Source organism: Pongo abelii, chromosome 3 (genome assembly GCF_028885655.2).
Source record: "Pongo abelii isolate AG06213 chromosome 3, NHGRI_mPonAbe1-v2.0_pri, whole genome shotgun sequence".
Lineage (NCBI taxonomy): Eukaryota > Metazoa > Chordata > Mammalia > Primates > Hominidae > Pongo > Pongo abelii.
The window spans coordinates 9,509,098-9,525,643 of NC_071988.2; the positions used below are offsets into that span (position 1 = coordinate 9,509,098).

Below are 16,546 nucleotides of genomic sequence, written 5' to 3' on the forward strand. Positions count from 1 at the left end.
CCCTGCTGATACCATGATGTTGGACTTCTGGCCTCCAGCACTGTGAAACAATAAATTTCAGTTGTTTTAAACCGCGAAGTTTCTGGAGAAGTGATACTTATTAAGCACCTGCCTCTATGTGTCTGCCACTATTTACATCAACCCATGTCACACTCAAAATAACTCCCAAGAGTTAGGCATTGCTGCATCATCTGTGTGGTTAAATTCAAAAGTTGCAAGATAGCTATAAAACTACATGAAATTAAAATAATCTTTGAAGATGCTGTTTCTCATTATGTTTTTCCTGCTGAGTTGGGTGAAGATGCTTTCTTTAATTGAACCCTGACTAAAGTAGCTAGTTGTTGGCTTGCATTTAGCAGAGCCTTGCTATGTAAAATGCCTTTATCTTGTTTTAAAGAGCTGTGATTCTTCCTCAGCAAGATAAAAGGCTCAGGCTGTGAAAAGCATGAGAGAACTGAGTGAAATCCAGACCGTCTTTCTCTTACACAGGGCACAGCTCCCTCAGAGGGAAGGCAGGAAGAATCACCTGTGAATTGTCATATTTTACCGACTGCCTGGCACACAGTAAGCTCCAAGTAAGTGTTAACTATTCTTTAACTGTGATTCAACCTGCAATGTTTTCAAACGGGTGGGGGATTGCTTGTATTTGCCATGGTGTTATTTGAGTCTGTTTGTGGAAGCGAGGCATGAGAATAGGGTCTGGAGGCAGGGAATCTAAGGACTTCCTAGAACCAAATCAAATAGAAACACTTCAGTTATGACAGGAAGTATCCTTTCTATTTACATAGGGCCTACACTGAGTAAATGACTTTGTAACTTTACCTCATTCTCTTGGTTTACATAGGGTGAACACCAAGTAACCAATGGAAACCTCTAGCAGATATTTAAACCGCAGAAAATTCTTTAAGGGTGCTCTTGAGCCCCTATGCCTGGGCCCGCTCCCACCCTATGGAGTGCACTTTCATTTTCAATAAATCTCTGTTTTTGTTGCTTCATTCTTTCTTTGCTTTGTTTGTGTTTTGTCCAATTCTTTGTTCAAGACGCCAAGAATCTGTATACCTTCAACTGGTAATGGAAGTCAATGTTTTGCAAACTATACCGCATCCCAGAATTGCCATTTACTAGCTGTGACTTTGGGCCAGATACTTAGTATTTCTGTGCCTCAGTTTCACAGTTTGTTAAATTGAAATATTGACAGCACCTACCCCAGAGGTTGGCTATGAGGATTCAATAGATCAAATTAGTCATTAATGGATAACTGCACAGAATAGTTCCAGTGCATATAAAACCCCACCAAAGCTCAGGATTCTGCCTTGGATTTATTTCTCATTTCTTGCTTTATGTATATATATTTATATTATTAGTGAATGCTTTAATTGATTCCTTCTTTCACCTGTGGAAATGTATGTTCAACACATATATGGGAAAAAAATAAGGAACGCAAAGGAGGAGAAAATTCCAGATGAACACAGAAAGGAGCTTCTTAAAACAAACATTTGGTTCTCTCAGGGTTCCTTGGTGACAATAATTAGAGCAGCTCTTCTGGAGGTGGAGGGTCTAATCTATGGCCTGCCATAGGAAATGCTCCTTATTTGCCAAGACAGTCAGTGAACCGGCTGACAGTCCGATTAAGCTGTTAGGATATTATCACAGAGTCACTCTACTTCCTCTTCTTTATTAGCAGACCAAAGTGGGGCATGCTGGATAAAAAGCAGTAACTATCTCAGGTCTCAGTTTCCTCGCCAGTAAATGAGGTTCATTAATATGTCCTTTCCAGAGCGTTTTCAAGAACTCCATGTGAGAGCAAATTAAACAGCATTTGGCTCAAGGGCCAGTTCATTAATATGTCCTTTCCAGAGTTTTTTCAAGAACTCCATGTGAGAGCAAATTAAACAGCTTTTGGCACAAGGGCCTGGCACATGCAAAGGCACACTATGTCCACGTCCTCTATCTCTATTCTCTAAGGAAAAAGAACCCTTAAACCCAAGCATTTAAGAATTATATAATGCTTTCCTGGCCGGGCGCGGTGGCTCATGCCTGTAATCCCAGCACTTTGGGAGGCCAAGGCGGGCAGATCACCTGAGGTCGGGAGTTCCAGACCAGCCTGACCAACATGGAGAAACCCTGTCTCTACTAAAAATACAAAATTATCCGGGCATGGTGGCGTATGCCTGTAATCCCAGCTACTTGGGAGGCTGAGACAGATGAATCGCTTGAACCCGGGAGGCAGAGGTTGTGGTGAGCCAAGATCACGCCATTGCACTCCCGCCTGGGCAACAAGAACGAGACTCCGTCTTAAAATAAATAAGCCTGGCGCGGTGGCTCATGCCTGTAATCCCAGCACTTTGGGAGGCCGAGGCAGGCGAATCACGAGGTCAGGAGATTGAGATCATGCTGGCTAACACTATGAAACCCCGTCTCTACTAAAAAAATACAAAAAAATTAGCCGGGCATGGTGGTGGGCGCCTGTAGTCCCAGCTACTCGGGAGGCTGGGGCAGGAGGATGGCGTGAACCCTGGAGGTGGAGCTTGCAGTGAGCTGAGATCGTGCCACTGCACTCCAGCCTGGGTGACAGAGCGAGACTCCATCTCAAAATAAAATAAAATAAAATAAAATAAATAAGAATTATATAATGCTTTCCTAAAGATGAGAAATTCTATGAGCTGAGAGAAGATATAGGAGGATAAAGGGACACTGAGCTGGAAAGTCCATTACCATAGGTATCTTAGGGGGACTATATCCTACTTATGAAAATGACTCAGGAATAGTAATGAAAATATAACTAAAATTTATTGTGGGCTTGATAGGTCCCAGGCACTGTTCTAAGTGTCTTACATTTATTAACTTGCCAATCCTCTCCACAAAATGAAGAACTGACCACTTCTCTCTTTCGTGTTAACGTAGCACTTTCTTAATGTGGTTGTACCTGGTAGATTTATGTATTAATCTATGGATTCACTCATAGACTTGTTCATGTCACAATGTTCCCGGGCTGTAGCAAACGGTGGTATGGGATATGATGAAGTTTCTCTTCAAATAATCTATCAATTTTTTATTCTTTAATTCATAGTACCCCCCCAACCCTTGTCCTTTTTCTCCTTTTTTCCTTTTTGCCTTTGTTAGATGCCAAGCCACGCCACAGTACCAGGCGTTATCACTACCAGCTCACATTCCTTTCCTTATCTGGAAAGAGGACTAACTTTTTAGCTCATTACAGACACCCCTTCCCCTTCCTCTCCACTTTCTTTTATATGCCCACTTTATCTAAAAAAAATCAAATGTTTAGCCAACCGGGATTAGTTTATATTGTAAGACCTGACCCCGGCCAATGGGAAAAGTGTACAGGGGCAGGACTTGTGTCAGGAATAAAGGCTCTCGTGCCCCTTAGTTCAGGTGTGCTCTCATCGCAACTGGCCAAGGAGGCACCCCTCTGTGCAGAAGTAAAATTGCTTTGCTAAGAATCCTTTGTTCGAGTGTTCAATTTCCTTAGGATTTTGAGCGTTATTCCTAACAGTGGTGAACTGACCTCATGGTCGCCTCACAGGTGCTGACTACTCCTCTCCGAGTCTCAAAAAAGTGCGCTGGTCAGACACGGGATTTAAACTGGAATCTTTATGCAGCCTGTGTATCGATTTCACATGTGTGCCTACCTGGAGCCTGTTGGCAGCCCTAGCAATGTTCCCTATTTTGTTATCTGTTGAAGAACAATCGGTATCTGTGTGAAAGTTCTGGTTTTATCCTGCATTAGTTTGTCAAGGCTACCGTAAGTAAGCACTACAGATGAGGTGGCTTAAACAACAGAAATGTCTTTCTTCGCAGTTCTCGAGGCCGAAGTCCCAAGATCAAGGTGTTGGAAAGCTGCTTTCTCCCACGACCCCTCTCCCTGGTTTGCAGATGGTCGTCCCTTCCCAGTGTCCTCACGTGGTCGCCCCTCTGTGCATGTCTGCGTCCTAATCTCCTCTTGTCATAAGGACATCTCTCATATTGGATTAGGACTCATCCCAATAACCTCATTTAACCTTAATTACCTCTTTCAAAGCCCTGTCTTCAAATACAGTCACATTCTGGGCTACTGGGGGTTAGGACTTCAATGTGTGGGTTTTTTGGAATGAGGGAGGCACGATTCAGCCCGTAACAAGGCACACCCACAGATAAAACTGCGACCTGGAGATGTTAAACAGGAATCATTAAATTATTGAAGTCTAGGCTTTAAAAGAACATTTACATTTGAGGAAATTGAAGCCCAGAGAAGTTAAGTCACTGGCCTGAGCTCACATCCTTAGAAATGGCGGCTCATAACTAACTTCATTCCTTCCTTCCTTTACCCCTTCCTTCATCAACAGAAGAGTTGCAAGAGAAGCCTCTCCTTCCCCCTTCCGTTACTGCCTGTGTGTCTTTGGCCATTTATTTAATTTTCCGAGCCCCAGTTTTCCTACATCTAAGATAGGAAAAATCATGACACCAAAGAGTTGTTGAGGATCAAAATAAGATAATGCTGGCTGGGCACAGTGGCTCACGCCTGTAATCCCAGCACTTTGGGAGGCCGAGGCAGGCAGATCATCTGAAGTCAGTAGTTTGAGACCAGCCTGACCAACATGGCGAAACCCCATCTGTACTAAAATATAAAAATTAGCCGGGTTTGGTGATGCATGCCTGTAATTCCCGCTACTCAGGAGGCTGAGGCAGGAGAATCACTTGAACCTGGGAAGAGGAGGTTGCAGTGAGCCGAGATCTGTACTCTGGCCTGGGTGTCAGAGTGTGTCTCTGTCTCAAAAAAAAAAAAAAAAAATGCAGATAGACTAGGCCTGGTATATATATATTCAGTGAAAATTTCTCCTTTCTTGTGGATTGATTTATGTTATTCATGAATATTTTAATTGATTCACTCTTTCACCCCCATCAGCAGATCTGTACCGAAGACAGACATGCTCAACATAGCCCGAATGCTGTGGCTGGGTTCACATTCATTTTGGGGACACGAATCTATAGATAAGGAATTCTGACAGACATCAGAAATGTCTGCAGTGGACGTTTCAGTGCTGAGGAGGGAAAGGAATTTGGCATTAGTGTATGCTCTCCTGGAGGCTTCCTGGGAGGCAGAGTTTAGATGTGTCTTGTAGAATGGGTTTTCTTTAACAGGCAAAGCAGGGAATGGGGGTGCATGAAATGGTCAGAACTGGTCGCTGGCCTGGTAGGCCAAAGTGTAAGATGTGCAGATATTTGCGGAAGTGGTGGGGAGGTCAGACTACATCCCCCTCCTTTAGGGCGGCATCCTCCTCCTCCAGGGCGACATCCCCCAAACTCTTCCTTTATTTGTTGCGCTTAGCCTGGAACAGGGAGGCTGTTAAGTTATACCCACCTCATCTCCTCTGAGTCCTGTCCCCAGGGCAAACTGCTGATTCCTCTCCAGGAAGCGGATTTTTACATTGTAGACTTTGTTCTCATAAAACACAACCAAAACATAGGGCTCTTCCTTGGATTTTGTGGAACAATCTCGGACCAAGAAAGTACCATCCTGAAGCAAAAAGAGTAACAGTCATCTTTTCAGACACACCAGCATTCTGCCCTTGTAATGGTGGCAACAATGATGTTTGCATGCATGAGATTCCCAGATGAATTTAGTTTTCGGTAAACCACTTTAATTCAGTAAGTTTTTACTGAGTGTCTGCATGTCTAAGGGTTCTTGTGATTTTCTGAGATGTGTACCAGTTGGATCTTGACACTCTCTTCTTGAAAGTCTTTCATCAAGGCCAGGTGCGGTGGCTCATCCCTGTAATCGCAGCACTTTGGGAGGCCAAGGCAGGCGGATCACCTGAGGTCAGGAGTTTGAAACCAGCCCGGCCAACACGGAAAAACCCCGTCTCTACTAAAATTACAGAAATTAGCCGGGCATGGTGGCGGGTGCCTGTAATCCCAGCTACTCAGGAGGCTGAGGCAGGAGAATCACTTGAACCCGGGAGACAGAGATTGCAGTGAGCCAAGATTGTGCCACTGCGCTTCAGCCTGGACAACAGAGCAGGACTCTGGTTCCAAAACAAAAACAAAAAAGAAAAAAGAAAATCTTTCATCATTTGCTACTGACCTGGGCATAGTGCTCATGAACTTAGCATGAACAACCTATCTTGCAGTTTGATTTCTCATTGCTCCTGCAGCTTTCTGCCTCTGGCTCCTGGCTCCAGCCAAGCCACCATTTCCCAAAGGCACCATCTGCTTTGGGGCTCCCAGATTTTGCATGATGTATTAGTCTGTTTTCACACTTCTATAAAGAAATACCTGAGACTGGGTAATTTATAAAGGAAAGAGGTTTAATTGACTCATGGTTCCACATGGCTGGGGAAGCCTCAGGAAACTTATAATCATGCGGAAGGTGAAGGGAAAGCAAGCTTGGACCTTCTCACATGGCAGCAGAAGAAAGCAGAGTGAGGAGTGAAGGGAGAGGAGCCCCTTATAAAACCATCATATCTCACGAGAACTCACTCACTAGAACAGCATGGGGGAAACTGCCCTCAAGATCCAGTCACCCCCACCAGGTCTCTCCCTAGACACATGGGGATTATGGGGATTACAATTCAAGATGAGATCTGTGTAGGGTCACAGACAAACCATGCCACAGGTGCTACTCCTTCCGCATGGAAAAGCCCTTCTCCTGCCCCCTTCTTGATGTATTAATCTCTCAATGTTCACATATTTCCTCTTCTGCTTGATGCTCGGGTATTATTCTAGAGATAGTGGGAGCCACAGCAGGCTTTGAGCAGGAAAAGCTTTTACTTAATAAATTGGACTTCTGTGTGGAAAGGTTTAGGGTTCCTGAAAGAGACATGGGGCTTCTAAGTCATGGATATCAAACTGAATGGAGAGGCCCTTTATGGGAGAAGGAATTGTAGCCTGTGTTGAGGTGAGGGCAAGTACAGGGCAAGGAAGAAAAGACAGAAAAGGCCCGGAGATGCCTGAAAGATGACGGAAGACCAGGAGATTCAGAGTGACAGAAGCCAAGAGGTGGAGACTGAGGGTTTCCAAAAGCGGGTCAACAGCATCAAATGGTCCAAGAGCTGAGAACAGGACAATGATTAGAAATAATTTGTACGCTCCAGGGAATAATTCAGAATGATACTAAGATCTGGTTGTAAAAGATTGAGAAATGGAGCAGTCCTCCTGAACATGAACACATCTACCAGGCTTAGTTTTGTGGTTACATTGTGTTATTTATATAATGAAAAACACTGAAAAATCTGTACATGTAATTGTGTGTATTGTATAGATGGTTATATGTGATCTATGAAGAATAGAGGCCGGGTGCGGTGCCTGACACCTGTAATCCCAACACTTGGGAGGCCGAGGTGGGTGGATCACTTGAGGTCAGGAGTTCGAGACTAGCCTAGCTGACATGGGGAAACCTCATCTCTACTAAAAATACAAAAATTAGCCAGGCATGGTATCATGTACCTGTTATCCTAGCTACTCCAGAGGCTGAGGCAGGAGAATCGCTTGAACCCAGGAGGTGGAGGTTGCAGTGAGCCGAGATCATGCCACTGCATTCCATCCTGGGTGACAGAGTGAGACCTTGTCTCAAAAAAAAAAAAAGTATGATAAATAAGATTATATATAATGATTTATAGCTATAATAATAAATTATGATATATAATTCTCTATATAGATTTTATAATAGCTATATGTAATTATATATTTCGATAATTAATATTTATAAATGTAGATATATAATAATGGTAATAATACTATATAATACAACATAACAGTACTTTAAGTATACAAAATTTAGAAATAATACTGTAACATGATAGTGATGTTATGATGATACTGGTAGCTAAGGTGCATTGAGATTTGCCAAGCACTTTACACACATTGTTTCATTTAGAGGTATTTTTTTTTTTTTTTTTTTGAGATGGAGTCTCCCTCTGTTGCCAAGGCTGGAATGCAGTGGCGCAATCTCAGCTCACTGCAACCTCCGCCTCCAGGGTTCAAGTGATTCTCCTGCCTCAGCCTCCGGAGTAGCTGGGATAACAGGCACCCACCACCACTCCCGGCTAATTTTTGTCTTCTTTGTAGAGACGGGGTTTCACCATGTTGGCCAGGCTGGTCTCAAACTCCTGACCTTGTGATCTGCCCACCTCGGCCTCCCGAAGTGCTGGGATTATAGGTGTGAGCCATCGCACCTGGCTCATTCACAGGGTCTTTACATAAACGTCCTTGGGTTCTTTTTTTTTTTTTTTGAGATAGAGTCACACTCTGTTGCCCAGGTTGGAGCGCAGTGGCTCAATCTCCGCTCACTGCAAGCTCCGCCTCCTGGGTTCATGCCATTCTCCTGCCTCAGCCTCCTGAGTAGCTGGGACTACAGGCGCCCGCCACCACGCCCGGCTAACTTTTCGTATTTTTAGTAGAGACGGCATTTCACTGTGTTAGCCAGGGTGGTCTCGATCTCCTGACCTCGTGATTCACCTGCCTCGGGCTCCCAAAGTGCTGGGATTACAGGTGTGAGTCACTGCGCGCCCGGCCATAAACGTTGGGTTCTTTACATAAATATTGATGGAAAAATTTTAGTCTCATTTTACAGGTAAAGGAATAAAGGTCTGAAAACCCTAAAGCATCACAGTTACTAAATGGAATACTGAAAAGCCAAACCAAATTCTCACCCTTTAAATACACAAGCCTCTGACTATATAAAATAGGATGGCAGAATTTTCTGGAACTTGTTCTACCTAAAATGTTTAGTATAATTGAAGCCTTAATGTTCAAGCACAGAGCACTGCCAAAGATCAGAAGGAGAGAAGAGGCCAAAACTCATGGCCAAGTTTTGGGTTTATCCTCTGAAACTCTGAAATGATTTGTCAAAATAAATCTGAGTGATCCTGAAATTTAAAATAAATTATCTTTCATAAATGGGAAACACATTTTGACAGAACTGAGACAAACAGAAAAGGAAAATATGAAAAGGAAAATGTGAAGTCATTTAACTGAGATTTTATTTTCTTAATGTTTCTTGGGAAGAGGCAGAAGCAGGCACACAGAAAGAGAGGAAGGGAGCATTTGCTGAGCGCCCAAATGCTGCTGGAAGAGCATCAGGTCATATGCATATTGCTTTTCCAGCACAATCCACACATGGGCTTCTGGAAGGAGGTCTACTAAGAGTAGTTCTTCCAATGGAAAACAGGCTTTGTGAGTGCTATGGTGCACTGGGCACTGATTAGCCAAGATGGACAGCCAGGGTTGGAATCTACCATCACCAGGTTCGCCACTCTACCAAGGCATGGCCAGATTCCCTGGAAGGAGGAAAGGAAGGTCCTCAAGGAGCTGCATCAGCCAACCACCCACGGCTCTCCACCCAGGCTGTGAAAAGAACTGTGAGGGCTACTAGAGTCAGCTGGGATTTTGTGAAAAGAGCACTGATCCTGAATGCATGTTCTGTCAATTTCTCTACTTTATGACCAACTCGTTGGCTTAGCCTCAGTTTCCCCATCTAGGAAATGGGATGTTCCATTTATTCTGTGTATGTTCAAGATACTTTGTTAGCAATGGTATCATTTCCTACTACTGCTATAACAAATTACTATGAAATTAGTAATGTAAAACAGAAATGTATTCTCTTACAGTTCTGGAGGTCAGAAGTCTAACTTGAGTCTTGCTGGGCTGAAATCAATAGGAGAGACTTTTCCAATTTCTGGAGGCCAACAAGATCTCTGGCTTGTGGCTCTCCCATTAATCTGACCTCTACTTTCATTGTCATGTCCCTTGTCTGACTCTGACACTCCTGGTTCCCTCTTACAAGGACCTTTGTGATTATACTGAGCCCACCCAGATAATGATGCATGATAACTTCCCCATCTCAACATCCTTACCTTCGCATCTGCAAAGTCTCCTTTTCTGTGAAGGTGACATATTCATAGGTTCTGGGGATTAGAATGTGAACATCTTTGGATGGGGCATGATTCTGTTTATCATAGCAACTTATATATATAATTTATTTAATTTTACAACGTCAATTCTGAGAGCTAGGTTTTATTAAAATTTATTGTAGATCTATCATTTATTCACTAATTAACTAATTCATTCATTTTTAGGCTACCTCCTTCAACAATGACCATTGTACTGGTTAGCTGGGGATAGGTTTTGATGTTGCATCAGTCTTGAGACACTTTCTATAACTTCTAAGCAGTCTTGTATAGTTCTCTGTACATAGTCATCGTTCGATAATCATTTGCTCTTTGGGATGATGGTTGTGGTAGTCATTTGACCTGATGACAAGTATTCCAGTTCTTTTCTCCTTTTGGCCACATGTAGGTTTGTACCTCCTCACCTTCTTCGAAGTTAAGTTTGGTCATGTGACTTCCTTTGGTTAAAGATGTGAAAGCAGAAGTAAAATATGTTACTTCTGAGAGGATGCATTAAGAGTCAGAGTGTGAAGGTAGGAGCACACCACTGAGATGGAGACCCTGGCAGCCTGGGTTTATCCACCCAAACCCGTCCTGAACGTGGTATGCAAGCAAAAAATAAAGTTTCATTATGTTAAGCAACTGAGATCTTGGGGTTGTTGCTGCAGCATAACCTACCATATCCTGACTATTGCAGTCTTCACAATCTCTGCTCCTTTCTCGAAGAAGTGAGACATAAAGACCTAACAGTACTTTGAGCAAACCTTGATTAAGGAGATAAACCTTGAGGAAAGCAGAAGGAAGCCCCTTCTATTGTGACCTCTATAGTCCAGTTTCCAGATTTCATCTTCAAAATAGTTCCTTAGGGTTGATTTTACTGTTCCATTTTACAAATGAATAAATCTACATGGGAAGTTATTTAGGAACCTGAGAAAGCCACACAGCTGATAATTAGCACGACCAAGCCTCAGGCCTGAAACTCTCCATGTTTTTTTTTTTTTTTTTTTTTTTTTTTGAGAAAGAGTCTTGCTCTGTCGCCCAGGCTGGAGTGCGGTGGTGCGATCTCAGCTCACTGCAAGCTCTGCCTCCCTGGTTCACGCCATTCTCCTGCCTCAGCCTCCCGAGTAGCTGGGACTACAGGCACCTGCCACCATGCCCGGCCAATTTTTCTTTTTGGTATTTTTAGTAGAGACGGGGTTTCACTGTCCGTTAGCCAGGATGGTCTCGATCTCCTGACCTCGTGAGCCACCCGCCTCGGCCTCACAAAGTGCTGGGATTACAGGCATGAGCCACCGCGTCCGGCTGAAACTCTCCATGTTTTTTGTTTCTGAGACGAAGTCTTGCTCTGTGGCCCAGGCCGGAGTGCAGTGGCACAATCTCGGCTCACGGCAACCTCTGCCTCCTGGCTTCAAGCAATTCTCCTGTCTCAGCCTCCTAAGTAGCTGGGATTATAGGTGCCCGCCACCACGCCTGGCTAATTTTTGTATTTTTAGTAGAGATGAGGTTCCACCATGTTGGCCATGCTGGTCTTGAACTCCTGACCTCAGGTGATCCACCCACCTCGGCCTCCAAAGTGCTAGGATTACAGGCGTGAAATGCCGCGTCCGGTCCTCTCCATGTTTTTTTGTTTTCTTTTTTATTTTAATTAATTAATTAATTAATTAATTAATTTATTTATTTTTGAGACAGCATCTCATTCTGTTGCCCAGGCTGGAGTGCAGTGGCACAATCTTGGCTCACTGCAACCTCCGCCTCCCAGGTTCAAGTGATTCTCATGTCTCAGCCTCCTGAGTAGCTTGGATTATGGATGTGTGCCACCATGCCTGGCTAATTTTTTTTTTTTATTTTTTATTTTGAGTAGAAACGGGATTTTACCATGTTGTTCAGGCTGATCTCAAACTCTTCGCCTCAAATGAGCCACCTACCTCGGCCTCCCAAGGTGCTAGGATTACAGGTGTGAACAATTGCGCCCGGCCTGAAACTCTCCATGTTAAATGCCCTTTTCAACTACAGCCTCCCAGCATTGAGAAATGCAGGGTGACACAGGAAATAATACATGAAGGCAAGCTGCTTGTTATGTCTTGCGACACATGAGCAGAGAACCTTAAGATGCCTATAGAAACAAGGATGATGGACCATGCAGAAGGCATTACCTTGCTCTCCTTCATGAATGCCTCTTCCACTGCCTGGCGGCTGTATTCTCCAATGTACCATTCATTGTGCTGGACATCCTGAAGAACAGAATCAATGATAAATATTTTAGGGTCAAAGGGAAGTATGAATTATTGATTAATTAATTCAAAATTTACTTTTGCTCCACCAGTGCCTAATCATAGTTTAATCTATAGTAGATATTGACTACCTAACATTTAGTCCCTGAACTTGGAGAAGCCCACAGATGCTTGGGGCAGAGAGACAGAAAAAGTTACTGCAGTTGGGGAATTCTGAAGTCTATGGGAATCTGTTGAGAAAGGTCCTTCAGCACCACCTTCAGAATGGATAATAAGCCTGCTATTTATCAGTGCTTTCTGAATCTTCAGCTGCTGAGGCTTATTGAGGTGGAAATTTGTATTGTTTGTGGAGCCTACACTGCCTTAGTCACATACAAACAGCAGGGAGGGAGAAAGAGGTGCAGAAGGAGCCCATCTCTGCCACTTCCCCAGAGGCACAGGTGCCGCTGAGCTATGATTTGGATCCTAGTTTATCTAGCTTTCTCCCTGGGCCACACTGCTTTATTTATATCAAGGTTAAATGATTCTAAATTCTTTTGATGATAAAATCCAGACTAACTGGGAGAAGGAAGGGCAGTCAGGGAGATGCATAACAGACTTGCAATTCCTTCACAGGGTTCCGAGGATCATAATGTTAAATAACCCCCCTTGTGAGTCCAGCATCTATAAGGTCCTTCCTCATTTAGTAGCATGTCAATCCATCCCTACAACACATCTTTGAAGTAGGCGTGTCATGTAGTATTAACCCTAGTGAAGATGGACAGTGAAGTTTCAGAAAGTCAAAATCTGAGCTGGGCACAGTGGCTCAATGCCTGTAATCCCAGCACTTTGGGAGGCCAAGGCAGGCGGATCACAAGGTCAGGAGATGGACACCATCCTGGCTAACATGGTGAAACCCCGTCTCTACTGAAACTACAAAAATTAGCCGGCTGTGGTGGCACGTGCGTATAGTCCTAGCTATTTGGGAGACTGATGCAGGAGAATCGCTTGAACCTGAGAGGCGGTGGTTGCAGTGAGCTGAGATCGCGCCACTGCACTCCAGCCTGGTGACAGAGTGAGACTCCGTCTCAAAAAAAAAAAAAAGAAAGTCAAAACCTGTCACATGGTTGGCAGGAGTTAGGTACATGGCATCAGGTCTTTGGTCTCTCATTCATTTGGAGTCTCTGGTCCACTGGAAAGTAAACCTGATATATTCAATACTGAGATTCTGATTCTGTTCCCATGATGTGATGGACACCACATGATCTGATGTGTACACCATCTGGAACGGTATGAGCTAGTTCTAACTCAACCCTGCAGCCTCACTTCCTGCCACCCCATTTCAGACATGGGCCTGGCCAGACAAAAGTGCTTGTACTCTGGACACACAAAAGTGCTTGTACTCTGGACACATACAGCTTTAGGGATAGACCAGAACTGGCCCTACTGCCTGGAATCCCTCTTGGTCTTCACCTCTGCCTACCCAGCTCAGGCATTCTTTTGCATCAAGATTGGGACCAAAAGTCACCTGTTATTTTTTTCGAGATGGAATTTTGCTTTTGTTGCCCTGGCTTGAATGCAATGGCACAATCTCAGCTCACTGCAACCTCTGCCTCTTGGGTTCCAGAAACTCTCCTGCCTCAGCCTCCCAAGTAGCTGGGATTACAGGCATGTGGCCACCATGCCCGGCTAATTTTTGTATTTTTAGTAGAGACAGGGTTTCACCATGTTGCTCAGGCTTGTCTCAAACTCCTGACCTCAGGTGATCCACATGCCTCAGCCTCCCATAGTGCTGGGGTTACAGGTGTGAGCCACTGTACCTGGCCAAAAAGTCACCTCTTATTTGACCTAGTCCCTACCCCCAGGGGAGAGCTAGTGCTGAAAAGGTCCACGGCAGAACTGGCTCTGCCTCACTCCAGCAAAGCCACGTGACAGGCTCTAGAGACAAAGGAAGCCTTGGAGCCCCATCTCCTGACTGAAGCATGAGCTGTCTGAGCTTGAGGTGGTCTACTGCTTCCAAGGGGACCTCTTGGCCAGTCCATGGACTTGGCAGAACTCAGTCATGGTGCATTTCATCAAGTCTGTTTTTATTTATTTGTTCAAGTTGGAAGACATTTAGAGATTAGTCCTGTGTTTCTCCAGGTGTGATCATGAGGGATGGCTGGTGAGTGTAGCTGGTGCTCAGAAACTGAATTACGTATCTCAGAATCACTTGCGGGGCAGCGGGGGAGTCCCCTTCTAATTCTCTTTCTAGCCCCCCTTGATAATTCAAAAGGAATGTTTCATTTTGGGCAAATATGTCCTTAATATCTCTCTGACATTTCTAATCTCTTCTTTAACAGAAGAAGAGCAGTCCTTACGCTGACAGCCATTAGCAGGTGATGGGATCCTGCTACAATTTAATAGCTTGTTTTGTTTGCATTGCAATGACTTTTTTTAAAAATTTGGGAAAAATATTGTAAACCAAAAATATAATTCTAAGGCCCCCGAACTATCTGAATGGACTTCCTCCTCTGCCAGGGCACTGTTAACGTTTAACCCGAAAGACTAGTTTGGGTCATGACGGGAAGTAGGGGTCAGACATGCCTCATTATATCTCTCCGGCATTAACACCAACACAGACCTTAAGTCTGAGAAGAAGCATTTACAATCTATTTTCTCTGAAGCCTGCTATCTGAAGGCTTCATCTGTACAGTAAGAACTTTGGTCTCCATGATGCCTTATATTCACCGATAATAAGCCCTCTATCTATCAGTGATATTCCCTTTCTATTGATCCCAGGTCTTTAGATAAACTCAACCTATTGCTAACCAGAAAAATTTGAAATTTACCTAAAACCTGGAAGGCCTCACTTCAAGCTGTCCCACCTTTCTGGACTGAAACAATGTATTTGTTAAATGTAATCCCAACACTTTGGGAGGCCGAGGCAGGTGGATCACCTGAGGTCAGGAGTTCGAGACCAGCCTGGCCAGCATGGTGAAACCCCATCTCTACTAAAAATACAAAATTAGCCGTGCGTGGTGGCACACGCCTGTAATCCCAGATACTTGGGAGGCTGAGGCAGGAGAATCACTTGAAGCCGGGAGGTGGGGCGGTGGTTGCAGTGAACTGAGATCACCCCATGGCACTCCAGCCTGGGCAAAAAGAGCGGAAACTCTGTCTCAAAAAAAAAAAAAAAAAAAAAAAAGCATATTTGATTGAAGTCTCTTATCTCACTAAAAAGTATAAAACCAAGCTGCACCCTGACCCCCTTGGGCACACGTTCTCAGGATCTCTGGAGAGCTGTGTCATGGGCCATGGTCACTCATATTTGGCTCAGAATAAATCTCTTCAAATATTTTCCAGAATTTGACTATTTTTGGCAATAATATAATAAGATTTACCATTTTAACCATTTTTAGGTGTATAATTCAGTGGCATTAAGTACATTCACAATGCTTTACAGCCATTTCAGCTATCCATCTCCAAGTTTCTAATGACTCCAAACTGAAACTCTGTATCCATTAAAGAATAACTCTCCGTTACCTCTACCTCCTTCCTCAGGGCCCAGTTACCACCATCCTGCCTTCTGTCTCTATGAATTTGCCTATTCTAGGTACCTTGTATTCCTGGAATCATATATTTGTCCTCCGTGTCTGACTTATTTCACTCAGCATGTTTTCAAGGTTCTTGTATATTGTATCACATATTAGAATTTTATTCCTTTTTAGAGCTATAAACTGTTTCATTGTGTGTGTGTATACCATTCTGTTTATCCATTCATCCATCAATGGACATATAGGTTATTTCCATCTTTTGTCTATTGCAAATAATGTTATGAACATGGGTGTACAAATATCTGAGTCTCTGCTTTCAATTCTTTTGGGCATAGACTAAGGAATGGAATACTTCTAAAGTCACTTTCTATGATATATAATACTGGTTAAAAAAAAATTAACCAGAGTAGTGATATAAAGTGAAAACAGGTCACCTTAAAGAATATTATTAAGTAAATGTTATTATTGACAGGACATAGATATGCCACAAATCATAAAGGTATATTCAAATAGCTGAAATCAGGGAAATCCTGATGTGGTCCAAGCCTGTCTCATGCCTATGAGGAATCTGGGATCTGGGAGGGAGCGTAATCTTGTGTAGACCTCTAGTTAGAACCAAGTGATCCCCATGTTTATGAAGAAGATGAAAGAGCAAAAGGAAGACGAGTGCATGACAAGGGACAATAAAAGAAGGATATGCATTTTTTTTTTTTTTTTGGGATGAAGTCTAGCTCTGTTGCCCAGGCTGGAGTGCAGTGGTGAGATCTCGGCTCACTGCAACCTCCATCTCCCAGGTTCAAGCGATTCTCCTGCCTCAGCCTCCCAAGTAGCTGGGATTACAGGCATGTGCCAGCACGCCTGGCTAATTTTTTTTATTTTTGGTAGAGATAGAGTTTTTCCATGTTGGTCAGGCTGG

The 16,546-nt window shown here is 43.7% G+C and overlaps 1 protein-coding gene across 1 annotated transcript in view; it reads right to left on the reverse strand.

Moving 5' to 3' along the window:
• The window catches only part of CLNK (cytokine dependent hematopoietic cell linker), a 119,414-nt gene that overhangs the window by 5,681 nt on the left and 97,187 nt on the right, over positions 1–16,546 (reverse strand). The window contains exons 16-17 of the mRNA XM_063723764.1: positions 12,038–12,115; positions 5,360–5,515 (exon numbers count right to left, since the gene is read on the reverse strand). Of these exons, the coding sequence (XP_063579834.1) occupies positions 5,360–5,515; positions 12,038–12,115 (234 nt within the window). The remainder of the gene's footprint in view (positions 1–5,359; positions 5,516–12,037; positions 12,116–16,546) is intronic.